The 19,497-nt window shown below is 39.2% G+C and overlaps 2 protein-coding genes across 2 annotated transcripts; one reads left to right on the plus strand and one right to left on the minus strand.

Annotated features, from left to right (window-relative positions):
• The first annotated feature begins 2,329 nt into the window (after positions 1-2,329).
• On the plus strand, positions 2,330-11,728 carry mrps35 (mitochondrial ribosomal protein S35). Its single transcript, XM_046860237.1, has 8 exons — positions 2,330-2,577; positions 3,988-4,025; positions 4,127-4,294; positions 4,811-4,871; positions 4,961-5,100; positions 7,045-7,154; positions 9,300-9,369; positions 11,227-11,728. The coding sequence occupies exons 1-8, from the start codon at positions 2,433-2,435 to the stop codon at positions 11,500-11,502; spliced, it is 1,008 nt and encodes a 335-aa protein (XP_046716193.1). The 5' UTR covers positions 2,330-2,432; the 3' UTR covers positions 11,503-11,728.
• A 1,756-nt stretch (positions 11,729-13,484) lies between these two features.
• LOC124392590 (mucin-2-like) lies at positions 13,485-19,497 on the minus strand. The gene is made up of 3 exons (XM_046859735.1): positions 19,133-19,497; positions 17,969-18,103; positions 13,485-15,414 (listed from the first exon to the last, which is right to left on the minus strand). The coding sequence occupies exons 1-3, from the start codon at positions 19,350-19,352 to the stop codon at positions 13,706-13,708; spliced, it is 2,064 nt and encodes a 687-aa protein (XP_046715691.1). The 5' UTR covers positions 19,353-19,497; the 3' UTR covers positions 13,485-13,705.

Here is a 19,497-nt window from a genome sequence, read left to right on the forward strand (position 1 = left end):
ACACCACATTACTATACTACACCACATTACACTATACTACACCATTATACTATACTACGCTACACCACATTATTATACTATACACACTACACCATTATACTATACCACACTACAGCATTATACTATACTACACTACATTATACTATACTACACTGCACCACATTATACTATACTACACTACACCACATTATACTACACTACATTACACTATACTACACTGCACCACATTATACTATACTATACTACACCACCACATTATACTACTACACCATTATACTATACTACACACTACACCACGTTATACTATACTACACCACATTATGCTATACTACACTACACAACATTATACTATACTACTACACCACATTATGCTATACTACACCATTATACTATACTACACCACATTATACTACTACACTACACCACATTATGCTATACTACACTACACCACATATACTATACTACACTACATTATACACTATACCACACTACACACATTATACTACACCACACCACATAAATACTATACTACACTACACCACATTATACTATACTACACTACAGCACATTATATTATACTACACTGCATCACATTAATACTATACTACACTACACATTATACTATATTACACTACACCACATTATACTATACCACACTACAGCACATTATACTATACTACACACTACACCACATATACTATACTATACTACACTGCACATTATACTACTACACTACACCATTATACTATACTATACTACTACACTACACCACATTATACTATACTACACTACACCACATTTTATTATACTACACTACACCACATTAATACTATACTACACTACACCACATTATACTATACCACACTACACCACATTATACTATACTACACTATACCATACTACACTACACCACATTATATACTATACTACACTACACCACATTACACTATACCACACTACAGCACATTATACTATACCACACTACACCATATAATACTATACTACACTACACCACATTATACTATACCACACTACACACATTATACTATACTACACTACACCACACCATATAATACTATACCACACTACAGCACATTATACTATACCACACTACACCACATTATACTATACTACACTACACCACATTATACTATACTACACTACACCACATTATACTATACTACACTACACCACATTATACTATACTACACTACACCACATTACACTATACCACACTACACCACATTATACTATACCACACTACACCACATTATACTATATACTACACTACACCACATTATACTATACTACACTACACCACATTATACTATACTACACTACACCACATTATACTATACTACACTACACCATATTATACTATACTACACTACACCACATATACTATACTACACTGCACCACATTATACTATACTACACTACACCACATTATACTATACTACAGTACACCACATTATACTATACTACACTACACCACATTATACTATACTACCACATTATACTATACTACACTATACCACACCACATTATACTATACTACACTACACCACATTATACTATACTACACTACACATTATACTACACCACACATTATACTACTACACCACATTAATACACTACATTATACTATACCACACTACAGCACATTATATTATACTACTGTATGTCGAGTTTGCTTTCATGAATAATAAACATGCATTTGCATAAAGCATTAATATTTGCCCATGATCATGTTGATCATTGTATTAAAAACTTGGAAAGTATTCATTTAAGGTACAATAAGGACAGCGCGATAAAATATTTTAATCGATTGACAACCCCAATATTAATATGACATGACGTCCAGTTACCAGCGTGACAATAAAGGAGTAATGGCTACTTTTTACTAAAGTACATGTCAGAGCCCAAACTTCTTTACTTTAACTTGAGTAAAAATGTATAATCAGTACTTCAACTTTTACCTGAGTATTTTTTAAACATGAGTCCTGACTCGAACTTGCCATAAAAGCTTATTTGCATGATTTTGAAGAAGTCGAGGGGTTTGGGTTTCATGAACATTTAAATAGATATGAATCAGTGTTTGACTGATTTATATCATTCTATTATTTAACTGATATATATATATATATATATATATATATAAATAAACGTATGTATATATAGACACAAGAGAATTCTGAGGAGAACTTTTGTAGTCTACACAGGTCATATGACATGAATTTTTTGTTTATTTTTATTTCCTAGTGAGGTTTTGAAAGACGTGCGGATAAGTGCCATCTGGGCCACCGTAGTAGGTTGGTTCGTTCCTCCGCTTCTCGCTGTAAACGTTAAAGTACCCGGATGAGGAAGTGATTTGCTGCTCAGCGCATGTGCACGCCTTTGGACGTTGTGTGACATTCCCGGGCACGCGCACCATGGCGACGTCTGCACTCGGCCCCGTGATGTCGCGTTTAATGAAGTTCAACTGTAGTAGAAGCGGATTTTATCCGCTTGCTGTCATTCAGCACACAGCTGCATACTCTATTGCACTGTCTACTAGTAATAGAGCTGAGAACCAGGGTGAGTGAGTGAGTGAGTGAGTGAGAGAGAGAAAGTGAGTGTGACGAGGGTGAGGGTGATCAGGTTGGTGTGTGTGTGTGTGTGTGTGTGTGTGTGTGTGTGTGTGTGTGTGTGTGTAATATGAGTGTGTGACGAGTGTGTGGGTGATGAGGTTGATCAGGTTGTTGACTGTGTAATGAATGTGTCTGAGAGTGATCAGGTGTGATCAGTTTGGTGTGTGTGTGTGTGTGTGTGTGTGTGTGTGTGTGTGTGTGTGTGTGTGTGTGTGAGGGTGGTAAGTGTGTGTGATTAGGTTGACTGTGTGTGAGTGATGAGTGTGTCTACATGTGAGAATGCAACTAAACTGAACACAATAGTGTGCATATTATATTATACATACAGTACAGACCAAAAGTTTGGACACACCTTCTCATTCAAAGAGTTTTCTTTATTTTCATGACTATGAAAATTGTAGATTCACACTGAAGGCATCAAAACTATGAATTAACACATGTGGAATTATATATGGAATTATATACATAACAAAAAAGTGTGAAACAACTGAAAAATGTCATATTCTAGGTTCTTAAAAGTAGCCACCTTTTGCTTTGATTACTGCTTTGCACACTCTTGGCATTCTCTTGATGAGCTTCAAGAGGTAGTCACCTGAAATGGTCTTCCAAAAGTCTTGAAGGAGTTCCCCGAGAGATGCTTGGCACTTGTTGGCCCTTTTGCCTTCACTCTGCAGTCCAGCTCACCCCTAAACCATCTCGATTGGGTTCAGGTCCGGTGACTGTGGAGGCCAGGTCATCTGGCGCAGCACCCCATCACTCTCCTTCTTGGTCAAATAGCCCTTGATGCCTTCAGTGTGACTCTACAATTTTCATAGTCATGAAAATAAAGAAAACTCTTTAAATGAGAAGTCTGTACTGTATGTAATTATAAATTGGGAATGGTTATCTTTTCTTCTTAATTGGACATCCTGCAGACTGTGAAAGTCAATAAAAAGTTTTTCTTCTTTCTGTATGATCCATGGCCCAGTCCTTCTCTGCAGCCTGGTGGTTGGGGACCCACTGGTTATAGGATCAGGTTTTTGGGGAATCAATGCTGTATATAGAATAGTGAGATTGAAGCATCAACATGTCCATTTGCATGTCCTGTGCCGTTTAGCGTCTTGCATTCTGTTAGTAAACAAATCGAATACATTATCGAGATCTATGTGAGATCTATGGGTCTGGGATACAAGACTTGCTGTATTTACTCTATGTACAGTCTATAATCCCTTTTGAATTTGATCAAGAAAATAAAAAAACACCTCTAATGTCCTCAAAGCAAAAATAAAAATCAATAAGTTTTCCCACCAGTCACAATTGATAAAGGTCTTTAACTCTTCAACCATTTTCACGCTATTTTTCCCCTCCATATCCGTAGTCCGAGGCGGTCGGGCTCAGAGGAAACCGAGACGTGCGGTAAGTGCTGAACAATTTTTCTCTGTGCTATGATCGGCTTTGCACAAATAGCAGGTATATTTCCAGCATCTACAGATTTTGCTCTGCTCTGTGATTCGCAGGCTGGAGAACCACGCACACAGCGGATGGAAGTGGATCAGGACTGGACTGCAGTCTTTCCCACTGCCAAGTCTTTTAAACCCGACGCGGTGCCGCTCCCAGTGCGTATGGGCTACCCGGTAAAAAGAGGGGTTCCTCCAGAGAAAAAGGGCAATCTTGAACTCCTAAAGGTGAGAGCAGCTGCCGGACGAGCCGGTGATATTGTGCTGGTATCCACATTTAGTCCCCATTTGCTGTTATAATAACCTCCACTTCTCTGGGAAGATGTTCCACGAGATTTCGGAGTGTGCTTGTGGAGAATTGTGCTCATTCAGTCATTCAAGTGTTAGTAAAACCAGATACTGATGTAGGTGAGGTGAGGAGGCCTAGGGTGAAGTCAGCGTTCCAATTCATCCCAAAGGTCTTCAGTAGGGTTGAGGTCAAAGCTCTAAAGCAGGAGATCTTTCAGTTATGCAGAACATATCTCCATGGAGCTGGCTTTGTGCACAAAGGCATTGTCATGCTGGAGAGGTTTGGGTATCCTAGTTGAAGACATCCTATAACAATGGTGTGCCTCCTACTTTGTGGTAACAGTTTGTGATATGGCTGAAAATGGAGGTGTCCCAATACTTTTGTTCATTTCGTTCATTTTAAATTAGTTCTTTATTCCCTATTTTTTTCATAATCACCTTTTGACTGTATTACAGGTTCCAAACTTCTTACACTTAACTCCAGCTGCCATCAAGAAACATTGTGAAGCCCTCAAACGTAAGTCTTTTATGATCCTGTCCTTCTTTATTAGTAGCCCCAAACATTTGTTTTATTGTTTTTGATTCCCACATGGTTCTCTGATGCAGAGTTCTGCACCGAGTGGCCTGCTGCTCTGGACTCTGAGGCTAAGTGTATGGACCATTTCCCCATCCAGATTCAGACTAAGGACTACGTATCTTCTGGACCATCGCTCAGGAACCCAGACACTCGAATTGTCACCCTCACCGTGAGTCTTATCTAAACTTCATTCACAATGTACAGTGCATACGGAAAATATTCACGTCAAATGTTTTTATGTTACCGCCTTATTCCAAAACGTATTAAATGTATTATTGTCCTCAAAATTCTGCAAACAATACCAAACAACAACGTGTAAGAAGTTTGTTTGAAATTTCCATGACACTCAGTATTGAGCTCATCCTGTTTCCACTGATCATACTTGAGATGTTTCTACAACTTGAATGAAGTCCACCTGTGGTAAATTCAGTTGATTGGACATGATTTGGAAAGGCACACACCTGTCTATATGAGGTCCCACAGTTAACAGTGCATGTCAGAGCACAAACCAAGAAGTCTAAGGAATTGTCTGTAGACCCCAGAGACAAAATCTGGGGAAGGGTACAGAAATATTTCTGCAGCATTGGAGGTCCCAATGAGCACAGTGGCCTCCATCATCTGTAAATGAAAGAAGTTTGAAACCACCAGGATTCCTCCTAAAGTGGGCCGCCAGGCCAAACTGAGTGTTCAGGAGAGTAGGGCTTTAGCCAGGGAGATGCCCAAAAACCTGATGGCCATTCTGAAAGAGTTCCAGCGTTTCTCTGTGAAGAGAGGAGAACCTTCCAGTAGACCAACCATCTATACAGCACTCTACCAATCAGGCCTGTATTGTAGAGTGGCCAGATGGAAGCCACTCTTCTGTATGAGAGAATTGTACTCATAGCACCACATTTTAACTGATCTAATACAAGATACACAAATGTGTATGGTCCTGTCAGGCAGATAAAAACATGTGTAACATGTGGCTTTGCATGGTTACATGATGTACAGCTGTTATCATTTGTGTACTCACTTTTGTTGGCAGTTATTAAGACAATAATAACTGTATGTTGAGGTATTTCTGTACTGTTGAGTAAATCTGTACTGTTATACAAGCTGCACATTGATACTCTAAAATATATCCAAGTCTCATTTCTATAGTATTGTCTTTTGAGATGATACACTACAATGGTTGCTAAAATGTGAGGGGTGTACTCACTTTTGTGAGATACTGTATATATGTGTGTGTGTGTGCATAGATCAATGTTAGGGCTGTCAAAATTAATGCGCTGTTAACCCAAATTAATTTTAACGGCACAAATTTATTAAAGCGCGATTAATGCAACTAACTTTCTTTCGGCTTCTCCCGTTGGGGGTCGCCACAGCGGATCCTCCGCACGTTTTGATTTGGCACATGTTTTTACGCTGGATGCCCTTCCTAACGCAACCCTCCCCAATTTATCCGGGCTTGGGACCGGCACTGAGAGTGGCTGGGGATGGTACCCTGACCGGGAATCGAACCCGGGTTGCAGCGGTGGGAGCGCTGCGTCTTAACCACTAGACCACCAGGGGACCTAAAGCGTGATTAATGCAACTATTTTTATTAAAATATTTATTCTTCTATACTTTTATTCTTATAAACATTTATTCATGACGTCCTTTCTTCACTTAGATATAACCACCGAAAATTCATTCTTAATCACTAAACATTTGTTTTGCACCCAAATCACACATCCGGCAATTAAAACCGTCCGTGTGGAAACATAGCAAAAGTTCCGTTTGGTGTCCTGATGATTTACAGAATTTAAAAAGCTATAATTACTTTAAACCAAAAAAAAAGTTTAGATTAGTTTTACTAATTAAAAAAATACATTTGCATAAAGCATACATTTTTGTCCATGCGCATGTTGATAGAGGACGAGAATTCAGACTAAACTAAAAATGTGCGATAAGGTTGCGATTAAATATTTGCATCGATTGACAGCCCTAATTTTTATTTATTTATATATATATATTTATATATATATATCTCACTCTCTCACACACACATGCACACACACACACATTTAGCAAGTGCATTGTGTAAAACATACCTACCCCCACCCCCACCCCCAATATTTATTTTTTGCTTTAGGTAAAGCTGTCCAGTTTGAATCTCGATGATCACGCCAGGAAGAAAATGATCAAGCTCAGTGGAGAACGCTACAACAAAGATACCGACATACTCACCATTACCACTGAAAGGTATCCTGAACTACACGCTCACCTTATAACCATTACATTAAACTTTTCAAACCACAGCCTCTCAGGCTTTAGAGTTACGGCCCCGTGTGGAGTCTCCTGATAATTTTATTTAGCCGTTATTTCAAATGTATTTATTTCTGCGCAGGTTAGGTTGATTTCAATTCCATTTTAATCTTTTCTTTTTATTTATTATTTTTTATTAGAACAATCCAAAAATCATTACAACGATTTCATGGTTCTTTTATTATATACAAGAAGGAAACGCGACAAAACAATAATAATAACAAACATTATCAACAAAACGGAACATACAAAGAATCAGATTCTAACCATAGGGACTTAAATCCTTCCACAATAGTTAAAAAAAAAAAAAAAAAATTATACATGATCAAAATACACTCAAGGTAACGGAAAAGGGGAGACCAAACCTTATCATAGTGTTTATTTAACAAAACAAAATCTTTTTTCAGATGTGGTGATTTTACCATTTGTTTCATCCACAATTTAACAGAGACTTTAGTACTTTCTTCTCAAATTTTAGTATTCATTTCTTGGCAATAACGAGCACGTAGGACATGAATGAGTGGATAATGATCCAACATAAGTGGATCAGGATCTCAACCTGTAACATATCAGAGAGAATTTGAAATATATTGGTCTAAAATGGGGAATGACTATATAAGAATGGGGTCTCCTCAGTCTGTCACTTATCACATATTCAGAAAAAATCTGAAAGGTTATACAAAAAACAGTCTGGTACACCATATAATAAAATTCCTACTTTGTAAATTCCCTAAGCAGCCTGACATAAGTTGACATAAGGAAAGCGAAAAAAGACACTAGGCACAAATTGCAAATGTGCAAATATAATTGGGCAAATGCAAGAAACAGAGTATGCGTGCACATATAAAGTGTGCATGTGCAATATAATATAATATAGAGTCCTGCCGAGGTAGACGGGGGTCCATGTCGGTTTTCTCGTTGTAAAGCGGTGCGAATGCAAAATATGCAGAAGTAATGTGTAGTCAATGTTGCTCTTTGCATTGTATGTTTCTGTGGGTGTGTGTGGGAAGGATGGGGGTCGTAGACACCTTTTTAGGGTCGGAGAGTAGTGGATGGGTGTCATTCACAAGCCTGATGGCCTGTGGGTAAAAACTATATTTCCAGCTTTGATATTCTGGCTTCATCACTCCTTTAGCATCTGTCTGATGGTAGAAGTGTGAAAAGCCTTGAGCATGAACATGGTCTTAGTGCCTGGGCTTTCACATAAAAATAAAAAGAATGTTGTTGTGAAGTAAAATGGAATTTACAATAAAAATAATATCAGCAGCATTTGCAGCTTTTTAGTAGGGGTGCAACATACTAAACCGTTTCACAGGGCTTTTGGTTCGTTACACGTGTACCAAATGCAATACTTTTGACGTGCGGAACACAGTTAAAACCCGAGTTCTCTCAGGAACGTATTAAGTGGCGGACCGCACGTTTGTTTAGTCTCCGCCTCGCTCTTTGAGCAGTTTTTTACATTTTTATTGTTATTAAACTTGAAAACATAAACAATAATAGCAGGCGTACCGCAAATACAATTTGTAGTGCGTTGTTTTGCATTTGCGTGAAATCGCTGCCACCTCCTGGTCATCGCCAGCATTGCAATGTAGATTTTTTTTTTATCGTTTTACGTCCAGCTTTAAGAATTTCTCTTAAAAGGAGAAAATCCTGAAAATTCTGCATATCAGGGGAGTGAATGAATGAAGGATGGAAGAAATGAAGACATTAAAGTATGCTGAAATAAGTAGAAGAGTTATATAGAACATATCTTTAAAAAAAATTTTAATCTTAAATGTAAAACACACATTTTCTATTTATTTTGAACATTTGTGCCAATTAAATTTATTACCCAATTTAATCAATATGATAAGGGTGTATTCCATTCATTAGATTTATTCTATTTTATTTCTAGATTATTTTTATAAAATATTTTATATATTATTTAACCAAGCAGGCATTTTATTTACCATTGTTTTAAAAATTCACGAATGTTAAAAATAAAAACAAGCAATTTTACGCATTCATGTACCTTTTATACTCTTAAACCAATGCACTCCCATAACAGCTTATTAATTGTGTCATGTGACTGTTTTTCCACAGTTGTCCACTAAGGCAGCAGAACTATGACTATGCCATGTACCTGCTCACTGTACTGTACCATGAGTCCTGGGTGAGTTGGTTGAAGTGTTCTTTTTAAATAAATGATGTGTGCTCATGTCTTTTTATGTGTCTTGATGTATCATGCCAAAGCTCCTATTCACTCATATGTTCAATGAACTGATATCATTGCTGTAGATTGCATATTGGATATACACTGAAGGCTTTATGCATTTAAACACGCACCTGTGTGCGGTATGTCTGTCCTCCCAGACATCAATTTTTCAGGCTTTCCATTGTATCCTCGCTCCATTTCATTGACAGTCGTGTTTTCATGATCCACACAATGCGCCATTAGGGACTCAACAGAGGGGCCTCCAGAGTTTGTGTGCTTTTAGTGCGTTTTGGTGCCTACGGGACAGACCACTTCACAATCCTTAATGGTGTATTAGGGATGGGTAACAAGAACCGGTATTTTTTGGCCCGTTACGTACTTGGGGTCAATACCAGACAACTGATAAGCTTCAACAATAGTTATCGATACCGATATCGATATCGATTAATGCCCTTTACTACATTACATTCAGTTGTGCTCCTATGCACATGCTGTTCAAATATGTTTTGCTATGGAATGCTAAAGAAATCGGTCTTTTTGCATCAAATTATAGAGTATTAGCGACCTTTATCGATAAGCAGCATCAGTATCGATAAAATGTAAATGCTACTCATCCCTCTAGTGAATGAAGGCCTCCAGTGTTCTGCACTTTTTGAGGGATTTGTACAACTCCGACAGCACCTGTTTATTATTGACGGCATCAACAAACCGGTATTATGCGGTACTTGTTCAGAGCAGTAGACTTGTGCGATACTTGTTATTCACCATTTCTAAAGTAGAAGGGAGTCTTCAGTTTGTGACTAAATGAATACGATACAGTTGAACTTCTCCCAGGAATGTATTTGTTCCGTTTCACATTTGTAAAGTCAATCACGCGCGCAAAAGACCACACCTTTTCCCGGCACGCAGCTTCCCAACCTTTTCCTGGGTACAAATGTTCTAATAATTACGTAGACAAGCCTAAATCAACCCCCACCCCCCTTTTTTTTTTTCCTTAATTTGCATGTCCTCCCTGAATACTTCCGAAGGGCAGGCTAATTCGGTCAGGTGCATTTCCCAGCATGCTGCGCTCCCACGGGACCACATGACCCGTGTGTTTTGTAACATGCGCCGTAGCTTTGCTCCAAGTCTACAGCTTTGACGGAGTAAGGACATGGTAGGGTATTGTTAGCCTTCCTGGCTGGGAAGTGTAACCGTGTCCACTGGCATTTTTTCAGCAACAACGGCAACCACAGAGGTGCCAGCGAATGGCTCCACACAGCTAGTGACGCTGAATTGTCAGAAGGTGGGGCCAAGAGAGCAAACAATAGTAGTGATTGTCTATGTGGCTGTTCTGGTCTTTTAACACCGAGAGAACGCATGTATCCTCTTGTGTTAAAGGGTAATCACATTATCAGGGCTTCGACTGAGTGCGCTCCCTTAATAATCGCATTCTGTCCTGAATTAAAGGGTCAACACATTAGAAACATCGGAATAAAATCGAATTATTGGAAGTGTTGCCTAAAGCACTGGGGACGAGTCGCATTTATCTTATTTTCGTTCCATTAGCAGAAATGTTAAGACTTTAAATTTATTAATAGTAATAGTTTTAATATATAAGCAGCAACAGCATGTGCACAGGATACCAGAATTTGGCCTGCACGAGGTAGAATTAACCGAGTTCTATATACACCAGACTTTCCGTCTACAATCAGTCCAAAAGGCAATACTAAGATTCCTAAACAGGTTAATCACAGCCAGCATTATCACTGCTTTTTTTAATATCCAACTCATTGATGTACCTCTGGTTTTCCTTTAACGCTTTCTCTATTTCAGAAAACGGAGGCGTGGGAGAAAGACAAGACACGCGCCGACATGGAGGAGTACGTTTGGGAGGACAGCCCCTCTCAGAAGAACGTTTTAGAAACCTTATTGCACATGCATTCGCTCAAGGAGAAACCAGAGGATGAAGGAGCCGTACGGGAGGAGCTGCTGAGACGGACGGAGGTGCAGGAGTACAAAAACTCCGTGACCAAGCTCAAGAACGAGGGAGAGACCGAGAGCAACATGCTGCAGTACAAAGAGGCTGTGAAGAAGCTGCTGAATATCTAAATCTGTACATTTTAGCGAGGAGTTGGCTTTCAGTTTTCCCTGTTTTAGTCATATAATGCGATTTATGTTCATATGGTGGATCTTAATATAAGCCATCATTTCGAATCGCTTGATGCGTATGGACTTTGGTCTGCAAAGAACCTTCATTCTTTGCTGTGTTTTTGTTTATCGGTTTTGTAAATACCATCTCTATTAACAGTAAATAAAATCAATTCCTTCAAATATATACATGTGATGACTAGTGGTTTTCTACAATAAAAGTTTTGCTCTTTTTTTGTAAGAATTCATAAAGTTTTTCTCAGTTGCTTTCTCAGATCAGAAACAAATTTCTCAAATCTACTCGTTCAACCGCCACATCACGTAGTCACTTGTGCACATCATGAACGCAATTTTCTGCATTTGAACAAACTGTGAATGCTTCAGTGCATTTATTTAATTGATTGGCTACGATCATCTGCTGTTTTCTACATTATCAAGATATTTTATACTGGTTCTCACCTGAATAGTCTGAAACCCAAGAACATAATGGCATCAGTTCATTTCATCTCTGAATACAAAATGGTTATAAAATGGAACATATTTTTTTCACATTTCTATTCAGCTTGTAAATGTGTCATGAATTGATGAATTGTGCAGTTGGATCTATGTTCTCAGATGAACCAATGATCAACTGTCAAAAATAGGTCAAAGGTGAATCTCATTCAAGCAAAACACAGAATTACAATTCCTGAAAATGGAGGAACAACCAGGAAACGAACGAACACCAGTACAGAACAGTACAAGTGTGAATCCTCACTTTCTATTGCAATCAATATCCCACATACTGTACAGTAATGTGTACATTTGTGCTGTTGAGATTCATGGATGCCACTTGGAAGAAATTCAGCCTTGTGTATTTTCAATCATCGTAACCCAAACCATAGTTTACATCAGTAAATACTAAACTCGTGCGCTATTGACAAACACTAAACCTTTTGAGGATCTTGTTTTTTGACGATGACAAAAGGACCTTATCATTTTAATAGCAATGAGATGTTCATTGAGACAAATACATACTTTTGAAAGACTGTTAGGGTTTGAAGAAAAGTACAGGCTTTTGCAAGACATTCCTTGTGGTGCTGTTTGTAGAAATTGTTGAGAAATGCACTAAATGGTTTGCAAATATTAAAGATGATTTGAAAATACTATTAAGCAACTGAGGAAAAACTGTAATAAAAAAAAAAAAGAAAACTAATATTGAATAGTTTCTGGTTATACATCTGCATTTGTACTCGTTCCACCAGCTATATTGTGAAATAAGAGTGTGTGGTTCATTAAAAAAAGAAAAAGATGAAGCTTGGACACCTTCCTATGAACGAATATGACTCGGTCTACTCTAGCAACACATGATCAGTAAAAGCAAAAGCCTTTCTATGGACGCCTTGTTCAAATAATTCTTTCCAAGTCTGGTAAGTATACCCAGTTGCACCATTAGTTTCTGCTCTGATCTGTGGGTTATGGGAAAAGAGTAACCTGACACCTTTAACAAAAAGTTCCGGCTTTTTCCATTTGAGCAAAAACTAGGCCATGCCCAGGTGACTGTGGCACTCTGAACAGCTTCTAGCACTTAAAGCCCAAGTGCCTTTACAGAACAAAACCGAGCTTGTTGTCAGTCTTGCTTGGAAGCGTCCATCAAACTACTTAACGTGAACATCAAGTTTTCTTTGCTGGTTTTGGTTTCTCAACAATTTGGTATTTGAGTACTGTCTAGTGCACATATTGTTTATCTTTTCTTTTCTTTTTTTTAGAATATTTTTGGACCGGATTTATGTCATTGAAGACTTAAAAATAAAAAAAAAATATAAAAAAAAACTGCGTTTTCAAATTTTTCTGGATTCATGTAGACAAACCCTAAAATTCTAAGTAATGCTCAAAATATTGTGTCCTGGTTAAAGACAAGCATGAACGATGATGCATATGCATTAACACCATACCTGGAAGCGTTTTGTATCCAATTTTGGTCAATAATGGCCATATTGCTTTTATTTGGGACAAAAAAAAAAAAAAACACATTGAATAGTGTCTTTGTGCAAGTTAATATAATAAGAATTCTGGATTCTTTAAATCTGGACATCTTTTGTTCAAAGTAGCTGTGATTGTGCGACAGGGTTCGACAAAAGTGGCATTTGCGGAAAAACTGACAAAAGTGTCTAAAGAACCTGATTCATGAGCTCTCCCTCACGAAGACATATTTGATGAGGCGCATGGAGCCCTTATTACCTATTAGCGTGGTCTGGTATCTCCCCTTCCTCCTCCTCCTCCTTCCTCTCCAACTCGCTGCCATCAACACGGAACAACAGCAGCCACAAGCTAAAGCTGCACAGGTTGCCAAGGTCACCAGGACAGTGTTGGCTGCCAGATGCCATGCTTGCGTCAATCCTCCATCGCTTACTGGATGTTGACTGTTACCTGTTGTGATGTTACGGCTAATATAACCTTTGGTGTCATTGAGGTAGGGCTGGCTGTCCTCTACGAGGGAAGGGGGTGTTGGTGAGGTGTTTAGCCCCGAATTGGTTTCTGGAGATGCTGTAGTTGAGTGGTGGATATTTAAAGCGGTCGGTCCGATTGTGGTTGAGGAAACATCAGTGGAAGCCGATTGAGAACCTGTCGTTGGGAATGGAGTGTTCCTTTTTCCCATTGGAGGAGATGCTGTTATCTGCGAGTGATTATGGGACCAGGAGGTGGTTGTGAGGCTATTAGTCTTCACTTGTCCTGTTGTTACATACCCTGTTGTGGTTTTTGGAGGAGTAAGAGGAGTTGAAGTGAAGGGAGCATTTGAGGGGCTTAGCTGGGCCGTAGAAAGGGTAGTATGAGCTGTAGTCTCCTCTTTACTACTTTGCAGAATACTTGGCAGAGGTACAGGTATGGTTGTAGTCTCCCCTTTACCACTTGGGATTGTACTCTCTTGTGTACTAATTGGTAGAGTATCTGATAAGAGTGTAGGCATTGTGATAGTTTGTTTTGTACTAATTTTGGGAATACTTGACAGATCAACAGGCAAAATACTTGAGAGAGGGTCAGGTGTGGTTGTAGTCTCTACCGTAATACTATGTGGAGCACTTGAGAGGGGGGCAGACATTGTGGTAGCCTCTCCTGTAATACTTTGCAGACTATTTGGGAGAGGAAAAAACAAGCTTGGAGTTGCTCCTGTCCTACTTTGAGAAGTAATTGTGAGGTGGACAAATGTGGTCGTAGTTTCCAGAGTATCCGAGAAAGGGCCAGGTGTGGTTGATGTGGTATGACCACTACTAATGGTACTAATGGATAAAATTGGCAGGGTTTTAAACTGTGTGGATGTGGAATGACTGATAGTATATCTTCTTGTGATTTCAGCTCCTTGGGAAGAGAATGGTGAGCTTGATGTGACCTGACTGGATAGTTGTAAAGGTGAAAAAGTGGTCCTGAAAGTATGTACAGGTTGGGGCATTGAGCTTGTTTGCCTGTTCGTAAAGCTGAATGAAGGTTGCACAGTACTACTTGGTGGTGGGGATGCCTTTGTGGTAGAAATTATACTAGGGTCCGTTAAGGGATTGGTAACAATACGAGTAGAAATGAGTTGAGATGATCGCTTCAAGGTTGTAGATCTCTGTATTGCTGAAGTAGGAAGTGTGCCTTGGTTATCTTGGGTGGTGTAAACAGGCAAAGGAGGAGGAGTCGAGATGCTAATGTTGGATGTTGTTGCGTTAGTAGATGTTTTGGGGCTAGTGGCAGGAAGAGTTGGATGGGCTGGGCTGCTGGGCTCTACTTGAGGCCGGTTGAACTGACGTTTGTCTGTACCAGACAAGTCAGAGGTGTTAAGTGAGGCCAGGTGAGGTAGCACTTGGACATTAGAGGGGAAAAGGTTTCCAAATATCAACAAGTCAGGATCCATGCCTGGAAACACACACAATTTAAACAGTCACATCAGCAATATATGTTAATTAAAATGAGTTATATACAACTCATCTTAATGCTTCAAGCAGTTTTTTACAGACACCATGTACATAGATACTTAAGCTCACCTATTTACATTAATGACATTTGGCAGAGGCTCTTATTCAGAGCCACTTACAAATTACCAGTTAAGAGTTAAGGGCCTTGCTTAAGGGCCAGCTGCTGGCAGTGCTGAGATTTAAACCTTTTGATCCAGAGTCTAATGCCTTAACCTAATTTTCCATCTAGTTCTTCCATATTTCCCCCCTAATTTTCCCATATTTGTCTTGTAGATTCCCACTAATTTCTCATATTTTTCCCTAGTTTTCCCATATATTCCATCTAGTTTTTCCATAGTTTCCCCTATTATCCCCCTAGATTTTGACATTTCCACACACACTATCCTAACTAGTGTATTGAACAAATTTTCACAACCAATACTCCTAAGCAGTGTGTTTTTGGGATGTGTATTAAACCAAAGAACATACAGTAACCTAAGCTCAGGTTCCAGCTAAGGATCCTGGAGCTATGAGGCATCAAAACAGACTGTTGTGCCACCTTTCCATCCTAACATTATGCAACATTTTAAACCATAGCGTTAAATGATAGCGCGTTGTAAATATACAGTCTAATGCCCACTGATTTGTGGACACCTGACCATTAAAGCAATATGTCATTCTCCCCTAAACTGTTGCCACAAACTTGCAAGCACACAATTGTATAGGATGTTTTGAAATGCTGTAGGATTATAATTTCCCAACAGGCCTAAAATTATTCCAGTAGATCAATACTGACAAAGACATTGTTTGCTGGGTATCATGTATAAGAACTTGAGAGTCCTTCACAGAGCCCTGAACTACACTTTGTGAAGAACCAGAACACCAAAATGACACCAAAGACAACTGTTAAATGCTACACTACAGTATATGCACATAGGTATTGTAATTTACAGCCATGTTTGTTGTGTAATTCATATATTTACAGTAGAACCCGGTTATGTCGACGGCCTAGGGGACGCCAAAAAGCGTAGAGATAACCGATGATTGAGATAAACGAAAACCAATATGGTGGCAATATATTAACGTGCTTGAAATTTCTTTGTGTACATAAAGTGCGTTAATAAATGAGAATGTACATGCATGTGTTTTTGGAGGTTTTTTACACAACAGCGTTGCCGCGATTTGTTTGATAAAGGCATGCTATACAAAATCACAAAAAACGTGCAGGATGTAGTTCGTTTTTACAAAAAGCTAACCAGTGTCAACATTAAATTCTTGAGTAATTTCACTCTGACGCAGCTCTAAAAAAGTATCCTACACCTGTAGCATCTGTAAGGTTTGATTTTTCCGCCACTTCCGCGAGTTCTTCTGCGGCTGCACAGTGCTGTCTCATCTTATATATGCGAAAATACGGTAGTGAGATGGTGACGTGGCAAAAGCCGGCGATTGGTCATGCGGATCAAGATAACCGACGTTAAGTGGCAAATTTGCCCCCCCTTGTGCTTGAGATATTAGGGTTCGTCGACATAAAAGAATCGACATAACCGATTAAAAATGCTAAGACAAAGCGAGAATTTGGCGGTTCCACTTCAAAAACGTCGACTTAATAGGGTTGGCGAGTTAACCGAGGTCGAGATAAGTGGGTTCGACTGTATTACCTAAATAATCCCGCATCCCCAGCCCCTCAATTCGAGCACTGCTTCCCACAACGTTGGATGCATACACTTGTACATGATGTCTTTGGATGTGGTAGCATTAAATTTTCTCTTCACTTGAACTAGGAGACCTGAACCAGTTCCAGTATGGGGCCCCGGGACCCCGGGCCGCGGACTGGCACCGGTCGGTGGGTCAATTGGTACCGGGCCGCACAATACATAGCCTACATTATTTCCGTTTTATTTATTATCTGATTCTAAACGATGTTTTATTTTGGAAAATTACCGGATTCTCTCTGCCACATCAGTCTATGACTCACTCTTGATGCATGTCATGATGCCTCGGTCACGTGTCTTACCTCCATCCTCTACCTTCTTAAAGGGGCGGCTCCGGCCCCTAACACATAATACATTACCGCTAAATTAAAACCCCCAAGCTAGCAAAATGATCAAACAACAACACAGTGGATTCAAGTTTATTATTATATGTAGAAAATACCAGTTTTTAAACCGGTTCGTTAAAAATATTGTCCGGCAATAATCCGGTCGAAAAAAGTGCACAAAAGGTTGGGGACCACTAGTTTACATGAGCTGGTGAGGAAGATCTTAAGTGGCCTTGAATAGAACTCTGACCTACACCCTATTGAACACCTTTGGGATAAACTGGAACACTGACTGCACCCAATGTCTCCTCAGGTAACATCAGTGCCTGGTCTCACTAAAGATCCTCTACCTGAATGAACACAAATCCTCACAGCCACACTCCAAAATCTAGTGGAAATCAAACATTTGGCCATATACATTATAGCATTGTAATTGTTTTCTAGATCTAAAAAATGAATATAATACTTGAGCACCCACCTTTGGTAACATTGAACAGGATGACATTGGCCCTTTGATGGAGTGCACAGCTTTGCAGCGAAGGGCAGTGGAGGTGAAAGCAATTGACACTGTCCTGAGTGGTGTTGTAATGAAACACAGCCACGTTACAGGAAACTGCAAATCGGGGAACACAGCACGTTAACTTTAACCGTAGACCCAACAGGTTTTAATTCCAATTCAAGTAAGCGGCAGCACACGTCACACGCAAAAACACATCAAAATCAGGACATTTGTGTATGTTATGTGTAAAATAGATGCACTTGCACAATGCAGTTTGAAATCCCAAAATTATTTTTTGTTACACATGGTCCCCGTGTTACTTTTCGATCTTTACGATGACGAGAGCGACAAAATTTCACACGGCAGGCAAATGTAGCAGCATAAGCTCCACCCTCCACTCACCAAACAGCACTCATCCATGCGCATGCTGCCACATACATATATATATACTGTATAGTTTATACAGTACGGTACTGTAAATTGCTCTGTTTTTGCTAAACGTATGTACTGTAGTGAATTAAATCATTAACAAATTACAATATACTACCCCATACTGATCACCATTCTCCTGGGTAGCCTAGGTGATGTCTCGATTTACGATATTTTCAAATTTTCAGAAGGGTCATCGGAAAAGATCTCGTAAGTCAGGGACTAGCTGTATACGCATTGTACTGTATTGCACCATTGTGCATTTTTTTTTGTAATGTTTGCACTGGTTGGAGATTCAAATTAGGAATATTAATTCATGTATTATACACCACAGCTGTCAAAAAAAGTAATTCAATTTAAAATGTTAAAAAATGTCTTTTTTATTATTATTACTACTATTATTATTCTTTAAATTAAATAATTATTTGCGAAACACATTTTGTATTTTTGTTCTTTTATTTTGTATAAAAACTATTTTACATTTCAATGTTTAACAATAGTCATTATTATTATTATTATTATTATTATTATTATTAAAGATAAAATAATTGAAAAAAAAATCTGAAAATAATTTTAGGAAGAGTTTTTTTTTTTTATAGGTTATTTTTTTGGTCATTTATTTAATCTCATGAGTAGATTCTAGATCAGAGTCTGGTCTGGAGAGTTTGATAGAGTTGATAACAGAGGGATGTTTAGTGGGATGCTGGAACTCACAGTTGGAGGTGAGGCAGCAGGCTCGGCTGCAGTTCTGCGCGCTCTCTTCGCGGTAAAGCCGCAGCAGCTGCGCGCCTCTGCGCTGCGACTCATCCGCGTCCACGTGCAGCCCCGGAAAGCGCCGGATCCAGCAGTTCCTGTAATAGGATGTCGAGGAGCATTGGGACTTTGTGTAACTCACCAGACTCAACACGGACAGGAACCTCCAGGTGACGATCATCGCGCGATTTATTTTTATTTATTATTTCGGTCACGTCAACGTGAACATGTCTAGAGCGCGCCGACTTCTGGACGCAGGTGCTGAAGGTGTGCGTGTGCAGGTGATCGAGAGCGCGCAGGGACGTACGAGATCCGCTGCCACGCCC

This window comes from Silurus meridionalis, chromosome 10 (genome assembly GCF_014805685.1).
Source record: "Silurus meridionalis isolate SWU-2019-XX chromosome 10, ASM1480568v1, whole genome shotgun sequence".
Classification (NCBI taxonomy): domain Eukaryota; kingdom Metazoa; phylum Chordata; class Actinopteri; order Siluriformes; family Siluridae; genus Silurus; species Silurus meridionalis.

What these genes read in the sequence shown, in the direction of transcription:
- LOC124392590 (XM_046859735.1), bottom strand. Translation starts at nt 19,352, where the DNA reads ATGATCGTCACCTGGAGGTTCCTGTCCGTGTTGAGTCTGGTGAGTTAC. An exon ending in CTGCTGCCTCACCTCCAACT is followed by an intron (nt 18,104 to 19,132) that starts GTGAGTTCCAGC and finishes CCCGATTTGCAG; the next exon opens with TTTCCTGTAACGTGGCTGTG. An exon ending in CCTGTTCAATGTTACCAAAG is followed by an intron (nt 15,415 to 17,968) that starts GTGGGTGCTCAA and finishes GTGTGTTTCCAG; the next exon opens with GCATGGATCCTGACTTGTTG.
- mrps35 (XM_046860237.1), top strand. Translation starts at nt 2,433, where the DNA reads ATGGCGACGTCTGCACTCGGCCCCGTGATGTCGCGTTTAATGAAGTTC. An exon ending in GCAATCTTGAACTCCTAAAG is followed by an intron (nt 4,295 to 4,810) that starts GTGAGAGCAGCT and finishes ACTGTATTACAG; the next exon opens with GTTCCAAACTTCTTACACTT. An exon ending in CTCGAATTGTCACCCTCACC is followed by an intron (nt 5,101 to 7,044) that starts GTGAGTCTTATC and finishes TTTTTGCTTTAG; the next exon opens with GTAAAGCTGTCCAGTTTGAA.